The 18,317-nt window shown below is 38.3% G+C and overlaps 1 protein-coding gene across 1 annotated transcript in view; it reads left to right on the top strand.

The window, feature by feature from the left end:
- FAT1 (FAT atypical cadherin 1) overlaps positions 1–13,923 on the top strand; it is a 100,958-nt gene extending 87,035 nt beyond the window's left edge. The window contains exons 20-30 of the mRNA XM_036381828.2: positions 1,331–2,132; positions 3,102–3,233; positions 3,340–3,503; positions 4,059–4,521; positions 5,038–5,191; positions 5,423–5,533; positions 5,748–6,379; positions 6,626–6,763; positions 8,817–8,876; positions 11,521–11,556; positions 12,452–13,923. Coding sequence (XP_036237721.1) covers positions 1,331–2,132; positions 3,102–3,233; positions 3,340–3,503; positions 4,059–4,521; positions 5,038–5,191; positions 5,423–5,533; positions 5,748–6,379; positions 6,626–6,763; positions 8,817–8,876; positions 11,521–11,556; positions 12,452–13,074 — 3,315 coding nt within the window. The 3' untranslated portion in view covers positions 13,075–13,923. The remainder of the gene's footprint in view (positions 1–1,330; positions 2,133–3,101; positions 3,234–3,339; positions 3,504–4,058; positions 4,522–5,037; positions 5,192–5,422; positions 5,534–5,747; positions 6,380–6,625; positions 6,764–8,816; positions 8,877–11,520; positions 11,557–12,451) is intronic.
- Positions 13,924–18,317: the final 4,394 nt, after the last annotated feature.

The following is an 18,317-nucleotide window of genomic DNA, read 5'->3' as shown; positions in this document are numbered from 1 at the left end:
TCCATTTGTTATAATTTTGCTTGTCTGGTTTTTTTTTGAGCCTTTTCTGGTTTCCCTTGGCATTTCTTCTGTAGCTAAACTGCCTGCCTTCTCTTGTTTCCAGGCAGAGATCTAGGCAAAACGAAACTTTGCCAACTTGAGCTAAAGCTCTCGTTATTTATTTGGGTAACTGGAGGACAAGTTTCTAGCCATGCCTGTCTTTTGGAGTTAACAGAAACAGATGAAGACATGCAGTTCTAGGAGACACACATTACCTTTTAAAAATGCCACGTTTATGTGCCCATCCACAGATAATCTTGTGCCTGGAGTTACTCCTCTTGCTTAAATTTGTATTAATAAAAACCAAAAGCAGACTGTCCACATAGATCTTCAAAGTGTACTCTGTAAAATTATTGCAAAATCTTTTAAACAATGCAGAGTATCTTCTACTTTCTGAGCCCTGTATATCCCCTCTGTACCTTCACGTCTCCAATTTTTCTTTAACTAATTTCTTCAGTGTCACTTTCAGTAACTGAGAGTGAGTTCTGGAGAAAGTAGATGGGAAATAAGAGGTGAGAAATAGAAAGAAAAACGTGAACCCAAGGGAATGCTCTTAGCTCACTTTTCCACTCTTCTTTTTTTACTGTCCTTGTACACCAACAGTGTATGTCTTTGTCCAAAAGGGGTGGAGAATAGGTTATTCAAAAAGGCTTTAAAATTGAATTAGGCTGATACAGTTAAAGACAGTTGATTAACTGTCTGAAGCAAATAGCACTACAGGTACCCACCTCTTGTTTTCCTCTCTGTGACCAAAAATCATGAAAGGCAACATAATTAACTTTCTGCATGTATTTTTTTTCCTTTTGAAGTTCCGTTTGGCACAGTACATTTACTTTGTCTTCCAGATTACCTCCTAATTGTAGTGAAGCGTGTTGTACATTTCTAGTGCATGACTCATTTCAAGTTTGTAAAGTGTTTCTGTGCTTGATATTAAAAAGCTTCAAGCACCATCTGCTGTCTGAAATCAGCTACTGTGCATTTCCTCTGTATTTGCTACCAGTGTTAATAGCTTCCTGGCTTTTTCAGGTAATAAGAGCACTGTAGGCTTTTAATCTTGGGAGAAATGAAAACACGTTTGTGTGTGCCTGCTTATATAAGCTTTTTAAATTTTCAGTGTTAACTTTTATGTTAGGAATTGTGTTACAGAATTTATGTAAAGCATTTTCCTATAGGACTTTTTGATGGGGTTTTTATGGGTACAAAAGTACAGCTCAACTATATACAGAATAAATATCTGCAGTAGAATTTGAGATAAAGCAAAAATGTAAATCTGTCCTCATCTTTCCTTTAGGTGTCAGATAATGGAAAACCACCGTTGTCATCTTTGACTTACATTGATATTAGAGTTATTGAGGAAAGCATTTATTCTCCAGCAATACTGCCTCTGGAAATCTTTATCACAGCTTTTGGGGAAGAATATTCAGGTGGTGTCATTGGAAAAATTCACGCAACCGATCAAGATGTTTATGATACCTTGACATACAGTCTGGACCCCAAAATGGAATCCCTGTTCTCTGTTTCCAGTACTGGTGGCAAACTAATAGCACACAAAAGGTTAGATGTAGGACAGTACCTCCTAAATGTCACTGTTACAGATGGAAAATTTACAGCTGCAGCTGATATTACTGTACACATCAGACAAATCACACAAGAGGTATTAAATCACAGTATCGCAATACGCTTTGCAAACCTGTCCCCTGAAGAATTCATTGGTGATTACTGGCGCAATTTCCAGAGAGCATTGAGAAACATCTTGGGCGTGAGGAGAAATGACATCCAGATTGTCAGTTTGCAGCCTTCTGATCCTCCTTCTAATCTGGATGTCCTCCTGAATATTGAAAAGTCTGGTAGCTCTCACCACCCAATGAGAATTTTGCTCCACAAGATAAACTCTTCTGTGCCTGACCTAGAGGAGATTTTAGGTGTTCGGATAATTGATGTGTTTCATAAGCTCTGTGCAGGCCTAGATTGTCCTTTGAAATTTTGTGAAGAAAAAGTTACAGTGGATGAGAACATCATGTCAACGCACAGCACAGCCAGGCTGAGCTTCGTCACTCCCCGTCATCACAGAACAGCAGTTTGTCTTTGTAAAGGTAAGAAACACAGTAAGGGAAATTGTATCCTTGAAAAGATTGTTCTGGTTTTAAAATGCAGTAGTCCTCAGATGGAAATTTATATTACAGAACAAGATCAGGAATGTTTGGTAACTCTCTTTATACTATTTGCCTAATTTTATTTGTAGTAAGGAGTAATTCTTTCTTATCTCGTTACCTCATTTCAAGAGTTTACATAGTACAAGTTTATGGGAGTGAGTACTTATTTTCTTTATAGCTACACTTTCATTTTCCATTTTATGAAATAAGTAAATTTTTTGTTGTTGTTGCCTACCCTATTTTGATGGCCATTTTCAGTCTTGTGTGCACAAAAGTAAGTTCCTGCAAAGTACCTGAATACTTCCTTGTTTCTGCTTAGAGGAGTAGCCCACACAGTTTCCAAACGTGTTTGGGAATGAAAGGGTAATGTGGGAAATAAATATTCATTAAAATATATGTAAGTATAAAGATTTCTGACAAAAGGTTAATTTATCTTTATCTCTGAGTAAAAAAACATTGCTTTTTAAAATCAGGACTTAACCTTGCTGGGTGAACTTGCACATATGAAGTAAATCTTTAAAGCCCATTCCTTTTCTGTCTTAAATACAGACATGTTTTTCTCTGCTCTCTGCAACCTACTCTGTCCCTGCTTATAGCTACATGTTGAATTTTTGTGGTGAATGATTGTAATGGTAAGCCTTAAACCACAATACCAGTTTCCCAATTTTACTAATTGAATTGAGTAATCAAGATAAGGATGAGCATCTGCCACTGTATATTCTATTTGTCTAGAACAGAATGTCTGTGCCAGTCATGTCTGTGCCAGTCATGCCCCATAACTGTTATTCACTTCCTTGTCTGATAGTCAGGAATACCATTTGGGGCACTTTAACCTACTGTACTTAGCAGTCCCTTTTCACAAAATACCATCATCACCAACAAAAAGAAATAATGGATTTGGTTTCACAGAAGGGAAATGCCCTCTGGTGAACAGTGTGTGTGAAGGAAACCCGTGTCCTGAAGGTACTGAATGTTTAGGAGATCCAAAGGAAGGAAAATACACCTGTGTTTGCCAAGACAGCAAAGCTGGACAATGTCCTGGTAAGGAATTAACTTTAAAAAACTCTGTAAAACTATATTATTTTCCAAATATAAATTTGATTCCAGTCCTGTGCTAATACTTTTTATGCTTTTCTGTATTCCTAAGCATCAGCTGGCTCTGCTGTGACATTTACTGGGAGCAGCTATGTGAAATATCGTCTCATGGAAAATGAGAACAAAGAGGAAATGAAGCTGACAATGAGACTTAGAACTTACTCTGCTCATGCAGTTGTTATGTATGCTCGAGGAACAGACTACAGTATCTTAGAGGTATATTAAAATCTCCTAGTGCATATCTCCTCCTTTCTTCGTACCATCTTCTTACTATTTTTGTGTCAGATTAAAAGATTGAGTCGTAACATCTGTGTAGAATGGTTATAACTGAAAATTGCTTTAAAGGTAGGTAGGGTGTGTTACACATCCAGGTGAAAAACTTGTACAGAAATTTTTACATTTGTAAACAAACAAAGCTTCCTGAATCGTATATTTTAAGCAACTTTAAATTTATGTGCTTATAATAGTGTAGTTCATACAGGAAAAGTTACTTAAAACACAAGATGAAAGATTGAAATATTGTAATATTTTGATTATGATCTGTGATTGCTTTACTAGAGGAACAAAATGTACAAAGTGTACGTTTCAATTAAAAGAACCATATAGAATAAATCACAGTTGCTGTGACTGGAAAACAGTGTTATTAAACTGCTTTTTATGAACACCACCATCATCCCGTCTCTCCAGCAAACATAAACTTTTATAGGCATCAATATTTTAAACTCTTTAAGTGTGCGGGCCATTTATTGATATTGTGGCTTTCCTCCGTAGATCCATCATGGAAGACTGCAATATAAATTTGATTGTGGCAGTGGACCCGGGATTGTCTCTGTTCAGAGCACTCAGATAAACGATGGCCAGTGGCATTCTGTATCTCTTGAGGTGGATGGAAACTATGCACGACTTGTTCTGGACAGGGTGCATACTGCATCTGGTACTGCTCCTGGTACACTTAGGACACTAAACCTGGACAATCACGTGTTTTTTGGTGGTCATATTCGTCAGCAAGGTACAAGACATGGTAGAAGTCCTCAGGTTAGCAATGGTTTCAGAGGCTGTATGGATTCCATTGTACTAAATGGACAAGAGCTGCCCCTAAACAGCAAGCCACGAAATTATGCACACATGGAGGAATCTGTAGATGTCACTCCTGGGTGCTTACTGACTGCCACAGATGGCTGTTCAAGCAGCCCCTGTCAGAATGGAGGCATCTGCAACGCACTGTCAAATGGAGGTAAGCTGCTCTTTATTCTTCTGCTTTTAGCTTTCAAAACTGCTTTTCAACTTCTCTGCTTTGAAGGATGAAACAACTTTGTGCATAATTCTTGGTTTCCCAGAGTTGTAGAAAGTCAGTTGTTGAATAGGTAGGAAGGCTGTGTGTGCCTTCTAGATTCAACTGCTTGGGGGTATGAGGTAGACAAAGTCCATCTGCCAAAGTGGGGATTTAATCTTCAGTGCTAACATCTAAGGTCCATCCTCTTAACAGCCTACTTTGGAGTTTTTCTTTAAAGATTCTGAAATTATTGGACAACTTGTGTTTTGTGAGAAAAATGTTTAAGAAAACTCTTACTGTTAGACTTTGCCTCACCTTTCGATACAAACATTTCTATTTTGTCCCATCCTTTCTCTCATGTAACAGCTTGGTGGGTAGGGAGGAATTTATCTTAAATCTGTAGGTGGGCAGGGAGGATTTTATCTCAAATCCAGTAAAGCCGTGTGCACCTTTCAAAAAGACTGTATTTGATTTCAGGTTACTACTGCAAGTGTGCACCTTTGTTTATGGGAACTCACTGCGATGTAAGTGTCAACCCATGCGCTTCCAACCCCTGCCTTTATGGTGGGACTTGCATCCCAGTCAGTGATGATTTTATCTGCCAGTGCCGAGGACAATATACAGGTCAAAGGTATGTTTCTATGGTTCATTGTATCAATGAACCCCTTGGAAAACAGGATATAAATGTAACTCTTTTTCTGTTTCTTTTTTTATGTGTTTCCTACTTTAAGCTCAGATTTGAGACATACTGGAGCTGGCTGAAGTTAACAGCAGCCCCTGTGTTACAGCTCTGTATCCCACATTATGAAATCGCTTGCAGTAAAGTAATGTTCAGCTGGTTTTGTTTGTTTTGCCTTTGCAGATGCCAGCTGGGTCCATATTGCAAAGACAATCCTTGCAAAAACAGTGGCAAGTGTATTGACAGTTTGGATGGACCTGTTTGTGAGTGTGAAGCAGGTTTTCGTGGAGAAAGGTAGGTAGCATTCCACATAAATTGAGTTTTAGTAGTATTAATTAAGAGATTAACAGTTCAAACTGGTTGAAGTCTGGGATGTTGATAAAACAGCAAAATGCATGTTAGTGTGCAGTACCTTATAATAAACAGATCTAAAAATTGTTGAGAACGAGATTACAACAAAGACTACTGATGCAAACTAAGCATCACTGATGTGCTCTGTTTCTGATAGGTGCCTGACTGATGTCGATGAATGCGTAGAAAACCCCTGTCTCAATGGTGCCCTTTGTGAGAATACTTATGGTTCATACCACTGCAACTGTAGTCGAGGATTTGGAGGCAAACACTGCACAGACATTGTTCTCAATAAATATGTTTCGACATCTTGGAACATTAGCTTAGCTGAAGTGATTGGGATTATTGTTTTCATCGCAGGAATCTTCTTGTTAGTTGTGATTTTTGTTGTTTGCCGCAAAGTGGTTGGTAGGAAGAGGAAGCACCAGCCAGAACCTGAAGACAAGCAACTGGGAGCTACGACAGCCTTCTTGCAAAGACCGTGTTTTGATGCAAAATTGAATAAGAACATCTATTCTGACATCCCACCACAGGTTCCTGTTCGTCCCATTTCATACACTCCAAGCATTCCAAGCGACTCCAGGAACAATCTTGACAGGAATTCTTTTGAAGGGTCTGCAATCCCTGAGCACCCTGAGTTTAGTACTTTTAACCCAGATTCTGTACATGGTCACCGGAAAGCTGTAGCTGTTTGCAGTGTTGCACCGAACTTGCCACCTCCACCTCCCTCCAACTCACCTTCAGACAGTGATTCAATACAGAAACCCAGCTGGGATTTTGACTATGACAGTAAGAGACATTCCTATTTTTACTTTCCTGTTAAATGGGTGTGCTGGTACAATTTTAATATGAGTACAAAGTTTCTGTCTATACCTCTTCGAGTACAAAAGGCATTATGCCTTCACCGGGTTTTGTCTCTGATCAGCCTTCATGCTCTACTAAGTTTTGTAAAAATGTGCAGACCTCAACTTTAAGTAGTATTGATTCTTTAATCTAGAATCTATTCATTGTCTCACTTGAAACTTTTTCTTTCAGCTAAAGTAGTAGATCTTGACCCCTGCCTTTCTAAGAAGCCTCTGGATGAAAAGAACTCCCATCCTTACAGTGCAAGAGAAAGCATGTCTGAGGTCCAGTCTCTCAGCTCCTTCCAGTCTGAATCCTGTGATGACAATGGTACGTAAAATGCAATCATTCTGTACTGCTGCTGATGTTCATTTGTTCTGTCTTTGCATCTGTATCTCTTAGTAACAATAGGATTTACATATATTGAATATATATTAAATAGTAGCTTATTTAATATATATTTGTATTTACTTATGTTAATGCCCAAATCTGTTAATTTTTTAAAAAATATTTTACCTATCTCTATGCCAGCTGTTAATTACTTTAAGTTAAAGTTATAATCATTCTGCTTTTAGAATATTACAGTGAAAATGCAGCTCAAGTTGCTCAGAGCCTTGTGTTTAAAACGTATTAGAATTTGGTAAACTCTTCTAGGTTATCCTTAGTTATCATCTTATGCAAGAATACAGTGAATTTAAAAAATGGCCTCTGCACAAATATAACTTTCACTTTGCTGTTCAGCTCTCAGTAAAAAGCTTTCTGGTGTTACAGTTTCATTTGTTTCCTTCTCTTTTTCTTGCTGCGACCTCAGCTCCCATATGGATCAGATCAGTTCTGAGTGAGAGCAGAGTTTAAGGGACTGCTTGTAAGTTTGATTACTTTAGTAATGAAGGAAACTTCACAAAAAGAAGTTTTGTTATAATAGAACAGTATATTTGGCTTTCACCATGATTGAAATGAATTCATAAAAAACATTTCATACAATGAAAAAAGCCAATATAAAAATATAAATATTTTGATCACATCTCAAGTCCATCAAAATATAATCAGCAGACATACTTGTGGGTTTGATTATTATTAATTGGATGTCTTTTCCATTGTCATGACAGATGCTTTTGTAGTTGATATGAATGCATCTATGTATTCAGAAGCATGTCATACTGATTGGACAAAGCCACAGTTTTCTCATAATTTGCTAAGTTAAGGTGTGCTTTGACTCTTTATTCCACTTTCTGCTTTTGTCTCTGCCTGGTAAAAAAGAACTTTAAATTCCTTTAGCTTAGGAATTAAGAACATTCTGCTTCTTAATGAAGTAGGGTGATTTGTTATTAACAGCATGAAAAAAAACTATCTGGTTTAATGATTGGTGAAAGTAAAATGGTATGCTTGCAGTCCTCATCATTTTATCAGTAGACTTGATGCCAACTTGCAACTTTTTTATTGTGGTTTTAAGTGTCGTGTTGTACATGTTGTTCTCCCCTCCTCACTGTCTTATATGTCTGGTATATTCTTTTTCCCATTTCCTGTCATGTATTGATTACTCACTAATACATCATTTTAAGAGAAATAGCTGTAGCATCATAGATACTGTTCCTTCCTTCCATTCTGGTAGATTCAGAATTTAATAGCTTGATATTTAATCCCTGAGCTGTGCAAAACAGTTGCATGTGCTTACTTCATTTTTACCCTATAAGAATAAATGCTTCTCCATTCCAAAACTATCTTGAGAGAAAGTGAAGACATAAAAAATATATTCAAGTTTGTTTTTTTTTTTAAATAAGTACGTAGTAGCCTGAATTTGGTATTCCTACTGTGGTATCTCTACTTTATACAAAACTTAAGTAGATCAGTAACAGAAGTTTTCCGTACGTATTTTTCAAATTCTATCCTTTTAGTTCATTTCAGGGAAAATTTCTTTCCCATATCTTTCATTGGTAGGGAGGCAACATAGTTTACATCTTTAAAGGAGAAGTCTAATGCAATAATCCTTAATTCACTCAACACAAGACTTCAGAAAGGTCCAGTTTGTTGCTATGTAGATCAAGTATGGTGCAAATGAGTATATCCAGGCAACATTTCAGAAGTTCTAATACAACTTAAGCAGCCTTGTGCTCATGCAAAATGTACTTCATGAGTAGTTACAAGTACTTTTGTATGTTTAGCAATAATAAAATTGAGCTTTAGATATGTGTTTTATATGTTACATGCAGCTACTCTCTAGATTGAGAGTGAATGTGCATGTACACTAATAATGTTGCTCTATAAAACAGTAACGAACTGCAATTTCACAGTGTTGATGGGGGTTTTTATGTGTATGTCTGCTGTTTAAAGTGATACTAACTATAGGTTTGTTTTAATTTGCTCCTTTTATACCTTTTACAAGCTTCCGTAGTGACTGTAATACACCTTGTCAATGCTGTTGTTGACTCGGTGGAAAAAGAAGGTATATACATGTTTTCATATTTATTTACTGCTTTGGCAGCACAATGCACGTTTGTTGTCTTACATTGTCTTCTAGTAATGTAGTCCTAGCCAGATGTGAGCTATAGAATATTATTTACTTAGACTTTCTGATAAGTTATAGCAAAAAATGTATTTATCTTGTAGATCTGTTAATGTTTTCTTGAATATGCTGTAGATGCCTTGTCAACAGGTTTCAAAGTGTATTTTCTTGGGAAAAAAGGGATTGGCATAAAAAGATCTGGGTGCTTACTCTCTTCTGAAAATATTCATAGTAAAGCTGCCAGCAGAATTGAGACAACATCAAAGGCAAATACATGCAGTACTGTAGATGAAACAGCAGCAGCCTCTGCTTTCTTTTCTTCTCCCACCCACACCTGTTGACACCTTGTCCAGCTGAGCAGAATCAAAATGGTCTGGTATCAGTACTCACTTCCTTGGTCTTCAGATCAATCTGTCTCTTAAGTAAAAAAAAAAATAGTTCTGTCTGCAGCTGAGATATGTAGACATATACATCCTCCTCAGTTTAGGTAGCTTGTTACTATGCAGCCTTACAACAGTAGCTAAAATGTGCATTTGGGTATAGGTACATACACATATATTTGTGTGTGTGTGTGTGTGTAGTATGTATTTGGCAGTTAGAAGGAGGCAAGGTAGGCATTTTCAATGGTATATTATTTTATTTCTGCTAACATTTAAGAACTAACCACTCTGGGAAATACAAACTCTTTACAGAGTTTGCAGAGTTTGCAGAGGTTTCTTCTGAAATAGCATCCAGCCTATCCTTCCTATTTCTAAATACAGACTAGGAAACTTAATGTTTTTTACTAAGTCCTACTTAAAATGAAGCCATTGTAAGAACACAAAATCAGTTAGAGTAGGTGAAGTTTCACTTTGGTTTGTTATCTGAAGTACACCTTTTTTAATTTACACAGGCACACAAAAAGTAGACAAATACAAGGACTTCCAATTACTTGAGAGTATTTCATTAATGAGGGTGCCATTTCATTAATGTGTACCTATAGACAATAGCCCTCCATGCAAAAAAAATTGCAATGCACAGTACTTGGGAATGGGAGAATGACAAGACTAAAAGAGGCCGCCAGATGTACCAGGGGAAATATTTAATAACTGACTCAGATTTTCTCTAAGATTTTAATTGATAGAATCTGAAAATTATAGATGTAGTTCTCAAGTCAAAGATAAAAATATTGCCCGGTGTTTTAGTATCACCATAAGATAAATACGAACATTGTGTGTGTTGCAATTGTAGAGACATTAAATATGCCCTACTCCAGCTGCTTCTTAACATTTGAGAGTTTCTGCTCTTAATAAGCATTTCTTCTTAATAAGCATCTAAGGTGAGGAGTTCTGCTTTTGAGCACCTTCAGGGAGGGTGTCAGTTCAAGCAGCAGAGATCCTTACTCAAGCCTGCAGCAAGGTCGTGTTCTGGGACAGATGGTCCATACCTTTAGTGCCCCCAAGTGTTTCTGTCCAGCAGGCATCCTGGAAGCATGAACTGTAGCTAATTTCATGTAGGACAGTTTTGGGCCTGTATTCTCTGCACTGCTCCTCAGGTTGTAGTAATGCTGAGCACAAGAGAAAATACAGCTCCAGTCTAGCAGATTGTCACATAAAGATGGGCATGTCCAGTTCTAGTTTGTGTTTCTGCCATTTATGTTAAAGGGTCTTTGCCTCAGAAGAAGAGGAAAACCTAGATGTCTCCATTCCTTGGTGAAAGTGCTCTAAATCATAATGCCTATTGGCTTTAGTTTTGCACCCAGTTTCCCAGGAAAAATAAAGAGTGTTGTCTTCTAAGTGGACTAATAATCAGAACCTTCTCCTGGAGTTGAGGCCAGAGATGTTTTAAGAGTCTCAGAGCTCAGACTGACATCTCTATTAGTCTGACAGTATGTCTAGGCTAGGCAAGCTTAAAATAAAGGAACTTCTCTCTGAAGAGTCCTCTGTCCCTTCAGTCTTTCAACAGATGAAAGTATGAATTCTTAGGAGAAGATTCTGCCATTAGGATAGTCATCACTCATCCATAGAGCCTTTAATAGGGAATATAGATTCCTGAATAGAGAAAGGTTTAATATTTGTCAGGGTAGTTCTCTGCTGAGTGTGAGTTGTTGGAATTGTTGTACAAAGGGAGGCAGGTTTCCCAGTGCTTATGTATGGAAGCCAGAGACTCAAGGAAGAGTTACCCTGATACTCAAGAGATACTTCTAAGTGTAAGCACCAATAGATGGATCCCTGTATGAAAACACAAGGGTAAATACAAGGAAAGAAAAAATCAGATCAAGTCCTACTACCTTGTGTAGCAGAAGTCCTGTATATACTGATACAAGGATTTCAGTAAACTCCAGACTGCAGATTTTACCACAAGACAGCCATGTCCCAGATGGGCTGTACATTAATTCAGTAGCTGTCCTACAGTTCAAGTCTTAACAAATAAGGAGCCCAGGAGAAAATTTAAAAATAAAAACTTTAGTATTGCTAATTAAACTGGACAAAAACAGCATGAATGTCATAGTGACTAGTCATTGTTTGTCTTCATATTGGTTCTACTATTTGATTCCTAACTACAGATGTTTTCTCCTTTTTTCTTCTTATTCTGCCATCTAAAGAATCTTTTGCTGTTCCTGACCTCAGCAATTCAAGAGGTGACTTCTGCATGCAGTTCATTGATGTTCACCAAAATTTCTGTTAATATTTGGTTTTAACACAGACTTACTATCAGTTGCTTGCTGTGCATTTGTCTGTAGTGATTTATTTTTACTAGATTTGCACTATATTACAACATTGTATTTTTTTAATTGGTGTTCAGATGAGAGAAATTACTGGTTTTTAGTTAGTTTAAGTTTACATCTAGTTTCCAGCAAATACAAACTTACTCAAAGGGAGCTTGCAAGAGAGGATCAAGTCCAGTCATTTTTGCATGATTAAGCTTGATTTTCCTGGTTTGTTCTTGTATTGAATGTGGAATGTCTTTACTAATAACGTAAGATTTTTATCAGAGGTGTTCCTGTAGAGCTAACAGCATTTTGTGAAACTAACTTTATAATGTGCTTGAGCAGCAGAGTCACTTTAAATGATCTGAAATACTTTACCAAATAGAAATTGCTTCTTTTATCTAAGAAAGTAATGGATTATATATGCTAAGTATATTCTTAAGAAAAATAGGCCATTGTTATCACCCTAACTAATTACTCAGTAACAATTAAGTATTTAGCTGCACCAGGTAGGGTGTTGATTCTTTGCTATCCACTGAACAACAATATATTGTGACAGCACATTCCATAGGTGACTACAGCTCTTCCCATGTTAGGTGTGATGTCTGGGAAAATGTAAAAGTTCAAGTTGTGAATGATGCACTATCTCATGCATGGCATAAAGTGAAGTTGTGTTGAATCTTTGTGCAACCAGGGCAAACTGCTGATTAACAAGTGGTGTCCTAATCACAGTGATTGCGTTGTCTTAATATGTGTTGATTTCTCAGTTCAGACTGACTTGAATACAAGACAATAATACTATTTTTTTCTTTAAATAACTTTTCAGGTTATCACTGGGATACATCAGATTGGATGCCAAGTGTTCAGTTGCCAGGTATCCAAGAGTATCCAAATTACGAAGTGGTGGAGGAGTCAGCTCCCCTCTACACAGATCCAAATGCCATCGATACAGACTATTACCCTGGTGGTTATGACATAGAGAGTGATTTTCCACCTCCACCTGATGATTTCCCTGCACCTGATGAGCTTCCACCGTTACCACCTGAATACAGCGACCAGTTTGAGTCAATACAGCCACCCAGAGACATGCCAGCCGTAGGTAGCTTGGGTTCTTCTACAAGGAGCAGGCAGAGATTTAACCTTAATCAGTACCTTCCCCATCACTACCCTGCAGACATGTCAGAACCTCAGACCACCCCCGGCGGCGGCGGCAGCTACAGAGAACCGTACGCTCCGTACTCGCTGGGGTTCAATCCAGACTTTGAAGCACCCCCCGTAGACAACATGTCCATGTCTGTGTACGCTTCCACAGCCTCCTGCTCGGATGTGTCGGCATGCTGTGAAATGGAGTCTGAAGTCATGATGAGTGACTATGAGAGTGGAGACGATGCTCACTTCGAAGATGTGAAAATTCCTCCGCTTGATTCCCAGCAACATACAGAAGTCTGACACACTCAACAAAAGTGCCTGGACTCTAACAAACTTTATCAAATCTAGAAAAATTTTCAAGAGCTTTTTTATTTTTTCTTTTTTTTTTTTCCAGCCATGGTGAATGCTTTTGTTTCAATGAGCTAAACTGGCATGGCAGCATTGGATCATGCAATTCATTTCACTAAATGAACCTCTTTCCATTTCCTGACCTACTGTATTTGGAAAGTTCTAAGATTTCCATTGGCTGTGCCATTTCTGAACATCCTTTATGTACTTACATTTTCTATGTTAAAAAAAAAAATCACATACCACTTCTCCATGTTAGCATGATGCATATATTTATATAGTTCTAATGCAATTAATTTTCTCCTATTTTTTGTAAATTTTATGTACAGTTTTGATTTTAATAGTTTTAACTAGATTTTGTAGATATTTTGTGAATTTGTTTTCCATTGAAACTAGTGGTGTTAGTGTGCCATTCAAAATGAGCACCCTGACTTATTATAATCAGGGCATCACTGTATGTATTCCCCTGAAAACCAAGGTTTGACATTTCATTGTAAAACATTCAACATATTCACACAATTTCAATTGTACATACATTAGGTCTGATATTTTTCTGGGTCAGCTATATGGAAATGTCTTAAATGGGTTGCTGTATTTTAGAACTGTAAACATTTTTTTCCCTTCTTGGAAAGTGTGTTGGGGACCCTCTGCATACCAGTTTAGAACCAAAACCACCATGACACAGTTTTTATAGTGTCTGTATATTTGTGATCCAATGGTCTTGTAAAGGTTTTTACTGAAAATTACCATTAGCCAGTCTTTCTTACTGACAATAAATTATTAATAAAATACTTTAGCTTTGCTCTGTGTATCTCTATTATATAATATACCATTGACAAAGCATTCAGTGCAGCATTTTTTAAGTCTGTATATGTTTTGTACTGTATTAAGTTACCTGCTCCAAGCAACTCCTTTTCCTCTCCTCTGAAATGAGCCTGCAGCTGTGTTAGAGATGCTCACAAGATGGCAGTGTGTGTCTGCTTAATGGTGTTTTTAAAAGTAATCGGGCCAGTCTGAATAAAGATTGATGGGTATCAAACTGCAGCAGCCTTCTCGGTAGTTTGCATTTTTATTTAAACATATAATATCAGCTATGTAAGTTGCTGAATATTTTTTTCTCAATTCACAAAAATATATACAAAGAAAATCCCCAAGATCTTTAAAGAGTTTCTCCCCTCCTTTATCACCTGAATACTTACTTCCATGACTAGTTACCCCTTGATGGTGCCACCTGCATGCTTAAATGGCCATGCCACTGTCTGACTTTGTGCTAAATAGTTGGTGGTTTCCTGAAATTATATTTCAGTTGCAGTTTCTTACATTAAGTTCACACTAGAAGTTTGCCTTGAAGAAGTAAAGGTGGAATACAGTTTTCCTGCGTATTATCCAGTTCCTTTTCTGACTAGAAAAAAACAAAGCCTTTAACAGAGTTCTCTAGCATAAATTTGGCCTGATGGTAAGCTAAAGGAATAATGTAACTCTCTTCTGCCTCTTGCTTGAGGGGTGCTTTTTAAGTTCAGAACAGATTTCTTGGCACATTAGTGAATTTTTAATATAGCCTGGAATCCTTTCAGCTCCACCTCCATTTTGTTCCTACTTGTCATAAAGTTCTGTAGCCTAGAAATATACAATATTAGATTCTCTCCCATCATGAGAGCTAAGCCTCAGCCTTCTACCATCTAGGGGAACAGGGTACTGTATTTGGAGTGCTATTTATATACAAAATGGAACAACTCCCAGCTTGGCAGCTGTATAATGGAAATTGGGTGGATTACAGGACACAGCCAGCCACTGACCTTCCTGTGTTAACTTGCCTATGTACAGGTTAAGAATCCCATGACTTATGTAAAAAGACTAAAAAAAAAAATTTTAAACCCACATTCTATCTGTGCACTGCAATATTCACCCTGATAACTAAAGCCTTTTGTACATCAGACTGTTAGAATTTTCTTAATTAACAGCTTTAGAAGAATCTTTCAGCACTGTAAGCAGAGGGTGTCACACACTGTAGTAGTTCACATCACTGCTTAAGGCCATCTTGAATGAAGAAGGTTAAACTTACTGGAAGTTTTGCTCAAGATTTCTTAATATTGGCTACTTGGTAGGAATGGCTCTTAGGTGACAGCAAGAAGAAGACACTGCAAAATTTGTGTCATTGCCCAGTTGATAAGGATTCCCAGAAAAGATGAAAACCTGCCCTACAAATACATTTTATAAAGTTACTCATTTAAAAATGGCTTGAAAACAGATTTTTAAGATTGAGACATGTGAAGAACAGGAATATCAAGACTTAAATGTACTTTTGTTTGTAGTACTGTGAACTGAAGGCTAACACAGAACATCCAAACTGAAAAGGCACAATGTCTCATTATTCTAAATGAAATTCCATGTTGATGTAAGAGAATGCTTTGTTGAAAGTATCAGAATATATATACATATATGTATGTATATGTATTTTTTTACCTTTTCACAAGAATAGTGCTGCTAGGCAACACAACACCAAGGTTATACTTCACAGCAGAAAACAAGGCTGCATCATAGGGCTCACTTATGGAAATAGCAGGCATTTTCAACTCCACAGCTTTCAACAGCTTTGCTGTTGGTGTGTAAAGCAAGGACATGTTGGACAAATGCTCCCTTTGTGGGGAGCTCTTACTGCCTAATTCTGGCCCAGTAAGTGCAATCAAACCCATTTTCCCCCACAGAGCTAAAGCAATACACCAGATGAAGCTGGTGACATTTTAAACCCAATTAAAACTGATACAGCAGAGCTTTGCTGTTTGACTCAACAGTAGTCCAGCACATTCAAAAACATTGGCCACGTGATTTACTCTACAAGCCAAACATTTTAAAGTCAGGAATTTCAGTGAAGTCACACATTCACTATACCAGTATTTATCTGTCCTCATGCTGTCACAGCAAGAGGTTTAAGTTGAGATATAGTTTCATGTGCTTCAATTTATGCCCATTCCAAAGGGTACCACTGAGAAGAGCCTCTCTCTGTCTTTACAGCTTCACATCAGGTATTTATAAACATCACCAAGTTCCCCACTGAGCCTTCTTTGTTCTCCAGACTGATCAGCCTCCGTTCTTTCAGCCTCTCATATGAAAGCAGCTCCAGTCTCTTTATCATCTTACTAGCCCTTTGCTGAACTGTAGTTAAGTCCCCCATGGAAGTATATTTTTTCTATTTTGAAATACTTATGAGCTAGTAGAACTTAAAGTTTTATTGAGCAGATTTGAGTCAAGCTCATTGCTGCTTTGTCCTTTCTACATTTTGAGTGAATGAAATGTCACTTAGTCTTGAAGCAGAGAACAAACTACAATTCTACCTGATTAAGAGTAATTGAGGCAGAAACAACAACAGACAACCCTATGAAACTTCTTTTATTCAATATTTAACAGACCTGCTCTGAGAACTCCAGCATGCAGACATATATGCTTAGTAGAAGGAACATGACCGGAGTACCAGATTTGGGCCCCTTTCCCAAGGATAGTTATTCAGATGGTTTTTCCACTGTTCCCTGTTCTACCCATGGCCTCCATGAAACAAGTAGTCCCAAGAAAACACAGGAGAGTTCCTGCACTGCCCAAGGGATGAATCCAACCCTTGGTGGATCCCACAAATCTGAATCCACTCAAGCCAAAGAAGATATGAAATCTGTCTCTAACTGCAAGCTCCACTTTGGAGTAGAGGGGTAAGAAGAAATGCTCTATTTCCACTTTGAATCTACCTGTTAAGCCCTTGAAGGAAGAGAGCTGCAGGAATTAGTCTGTGTTGTATGAAGGGGTCATGACTAACAGCTGTCTGCAGACAGACCATTGCTGAATATGCTCACCAAGTGCCTCACATTACTCCTGACTCATCTTTGCCCTGGAGAAGCCATGCTGATTGCCTTGAATCACCTCCCTGAGCCTTTAGCATGGCTTCTAGGATGATCTCTTACATGACTTTCCCAGACACAGAGGTGAGGCTGACAGGCTGGTCATTCCCACGGTCCTTCTTTCTATCCTTTCTAAAGATGAGCACTATTGTTTCCCTTTTTCTAGTCACCTGGGACTTCCCCTGGCTGCCACGACTTTTTAAATGCCATGGAGAGTGCCTTGGCAACTACATCAGCCAATTCCTTCAGGACTCTGGGACGTACCTCATTTGGTCCTACAGACCTTAATACATTCAGGTTCCTCAGAAGGTCATGAACTTGATCTTTACTTACAGTCCAGTCTCCATCCTGCTGTCCATCCTCTTGAGAGGTGTAAGAAAGCAGGTTTTCATTGAAGACTGAGGCAAAAAAGCTCTTTAGTAACTCAGCCTTTTCTTCATCCTTCTGTACTGGACTGACTGTATCAATGGACAAGGCAAGAGCTACAGCTGCCATTTATCTAGACTTCTGTAAAGCCTTTGACAGGGTCCCCCACAAAATCTCTCCCTACATTGGAGAGAGGTGGATTTAATGGGTGGGCTGTTAGGTGGATAAGGAATTAATTGGATGGTCACATCCAGAGGGTTGTGGTCAACAGCTCAGAGTCATGAAGGACTCTGAGAAGTGGTGTCCCTCAGGGGCCCATACTGGGACCAGTGCTATTTAATAATTAAGTAATAAATAATAATGCAATACTTAACATTCAATAATACTTACTATTTAAATAATTATTAATATATTTTTAAAATATTATTATTATTTGATATCTTCATGACCCGGATGAAGAGATCAAGTGCACTCTCAGAAAGCTGAATGGTGCTGTTGACACACCTGAGGGATGGGATGCCATCCAGAGGGACCTGGACAAGCTCCAGAAGTGGGGTCATGGGAATTTCATGAGGTTTAAGAAGACCAAGTGCAAGGTGTTGCACTTGGGTGGGGCAACCCCCAGTATGAACACAGGCTGGGTGGGGATGAACAGATCAACAGCAGCCCTGCCAAGAAGGACTTGGGGGTGCTGGTGGATGAGAAGCTGGATATGAGCCATCCATGTATGCACCTGCAGCCCAGGAAGCTACACAAGTCCTGAGCTGCATCCAAAGCAGCGTGGGCAGCAGGGCAAGGGAGTGTATTCTGCCCCTCTACTGTGCTCTGGTGAGATCCTCCCTGTGTCCAGCTCTGGGGTCTAAAACATGTGAAGGACTTCAACCTGTTGGAGCAAGTCCAGAGGAGGCCACCAATTTGATGAGAGGGATGGAGCTCCTCTTCTAT

Source organism: Molothrus ater, chromosome 4 (genome assembly GCF_012460135.2).
Source record: "Molothrus ater isolate BHLD 08-10-18 breed brown headed cowbird chromosome 4, BPBGC_Mater_1.1, whole genome shotgun sequence".
Taxonomy (NCBI): domain Eukaryota; kingdom Metazoa; phylum Chordata; class Aves; order Passeriformes; family Icteridae; genus Molothrus; species Molothrus ater.
The sequence above is the reverse complement of the archived record's forward strand: the minus strand, read 5'-3'. Positions and strand labels throughout refer to the sequence as shown.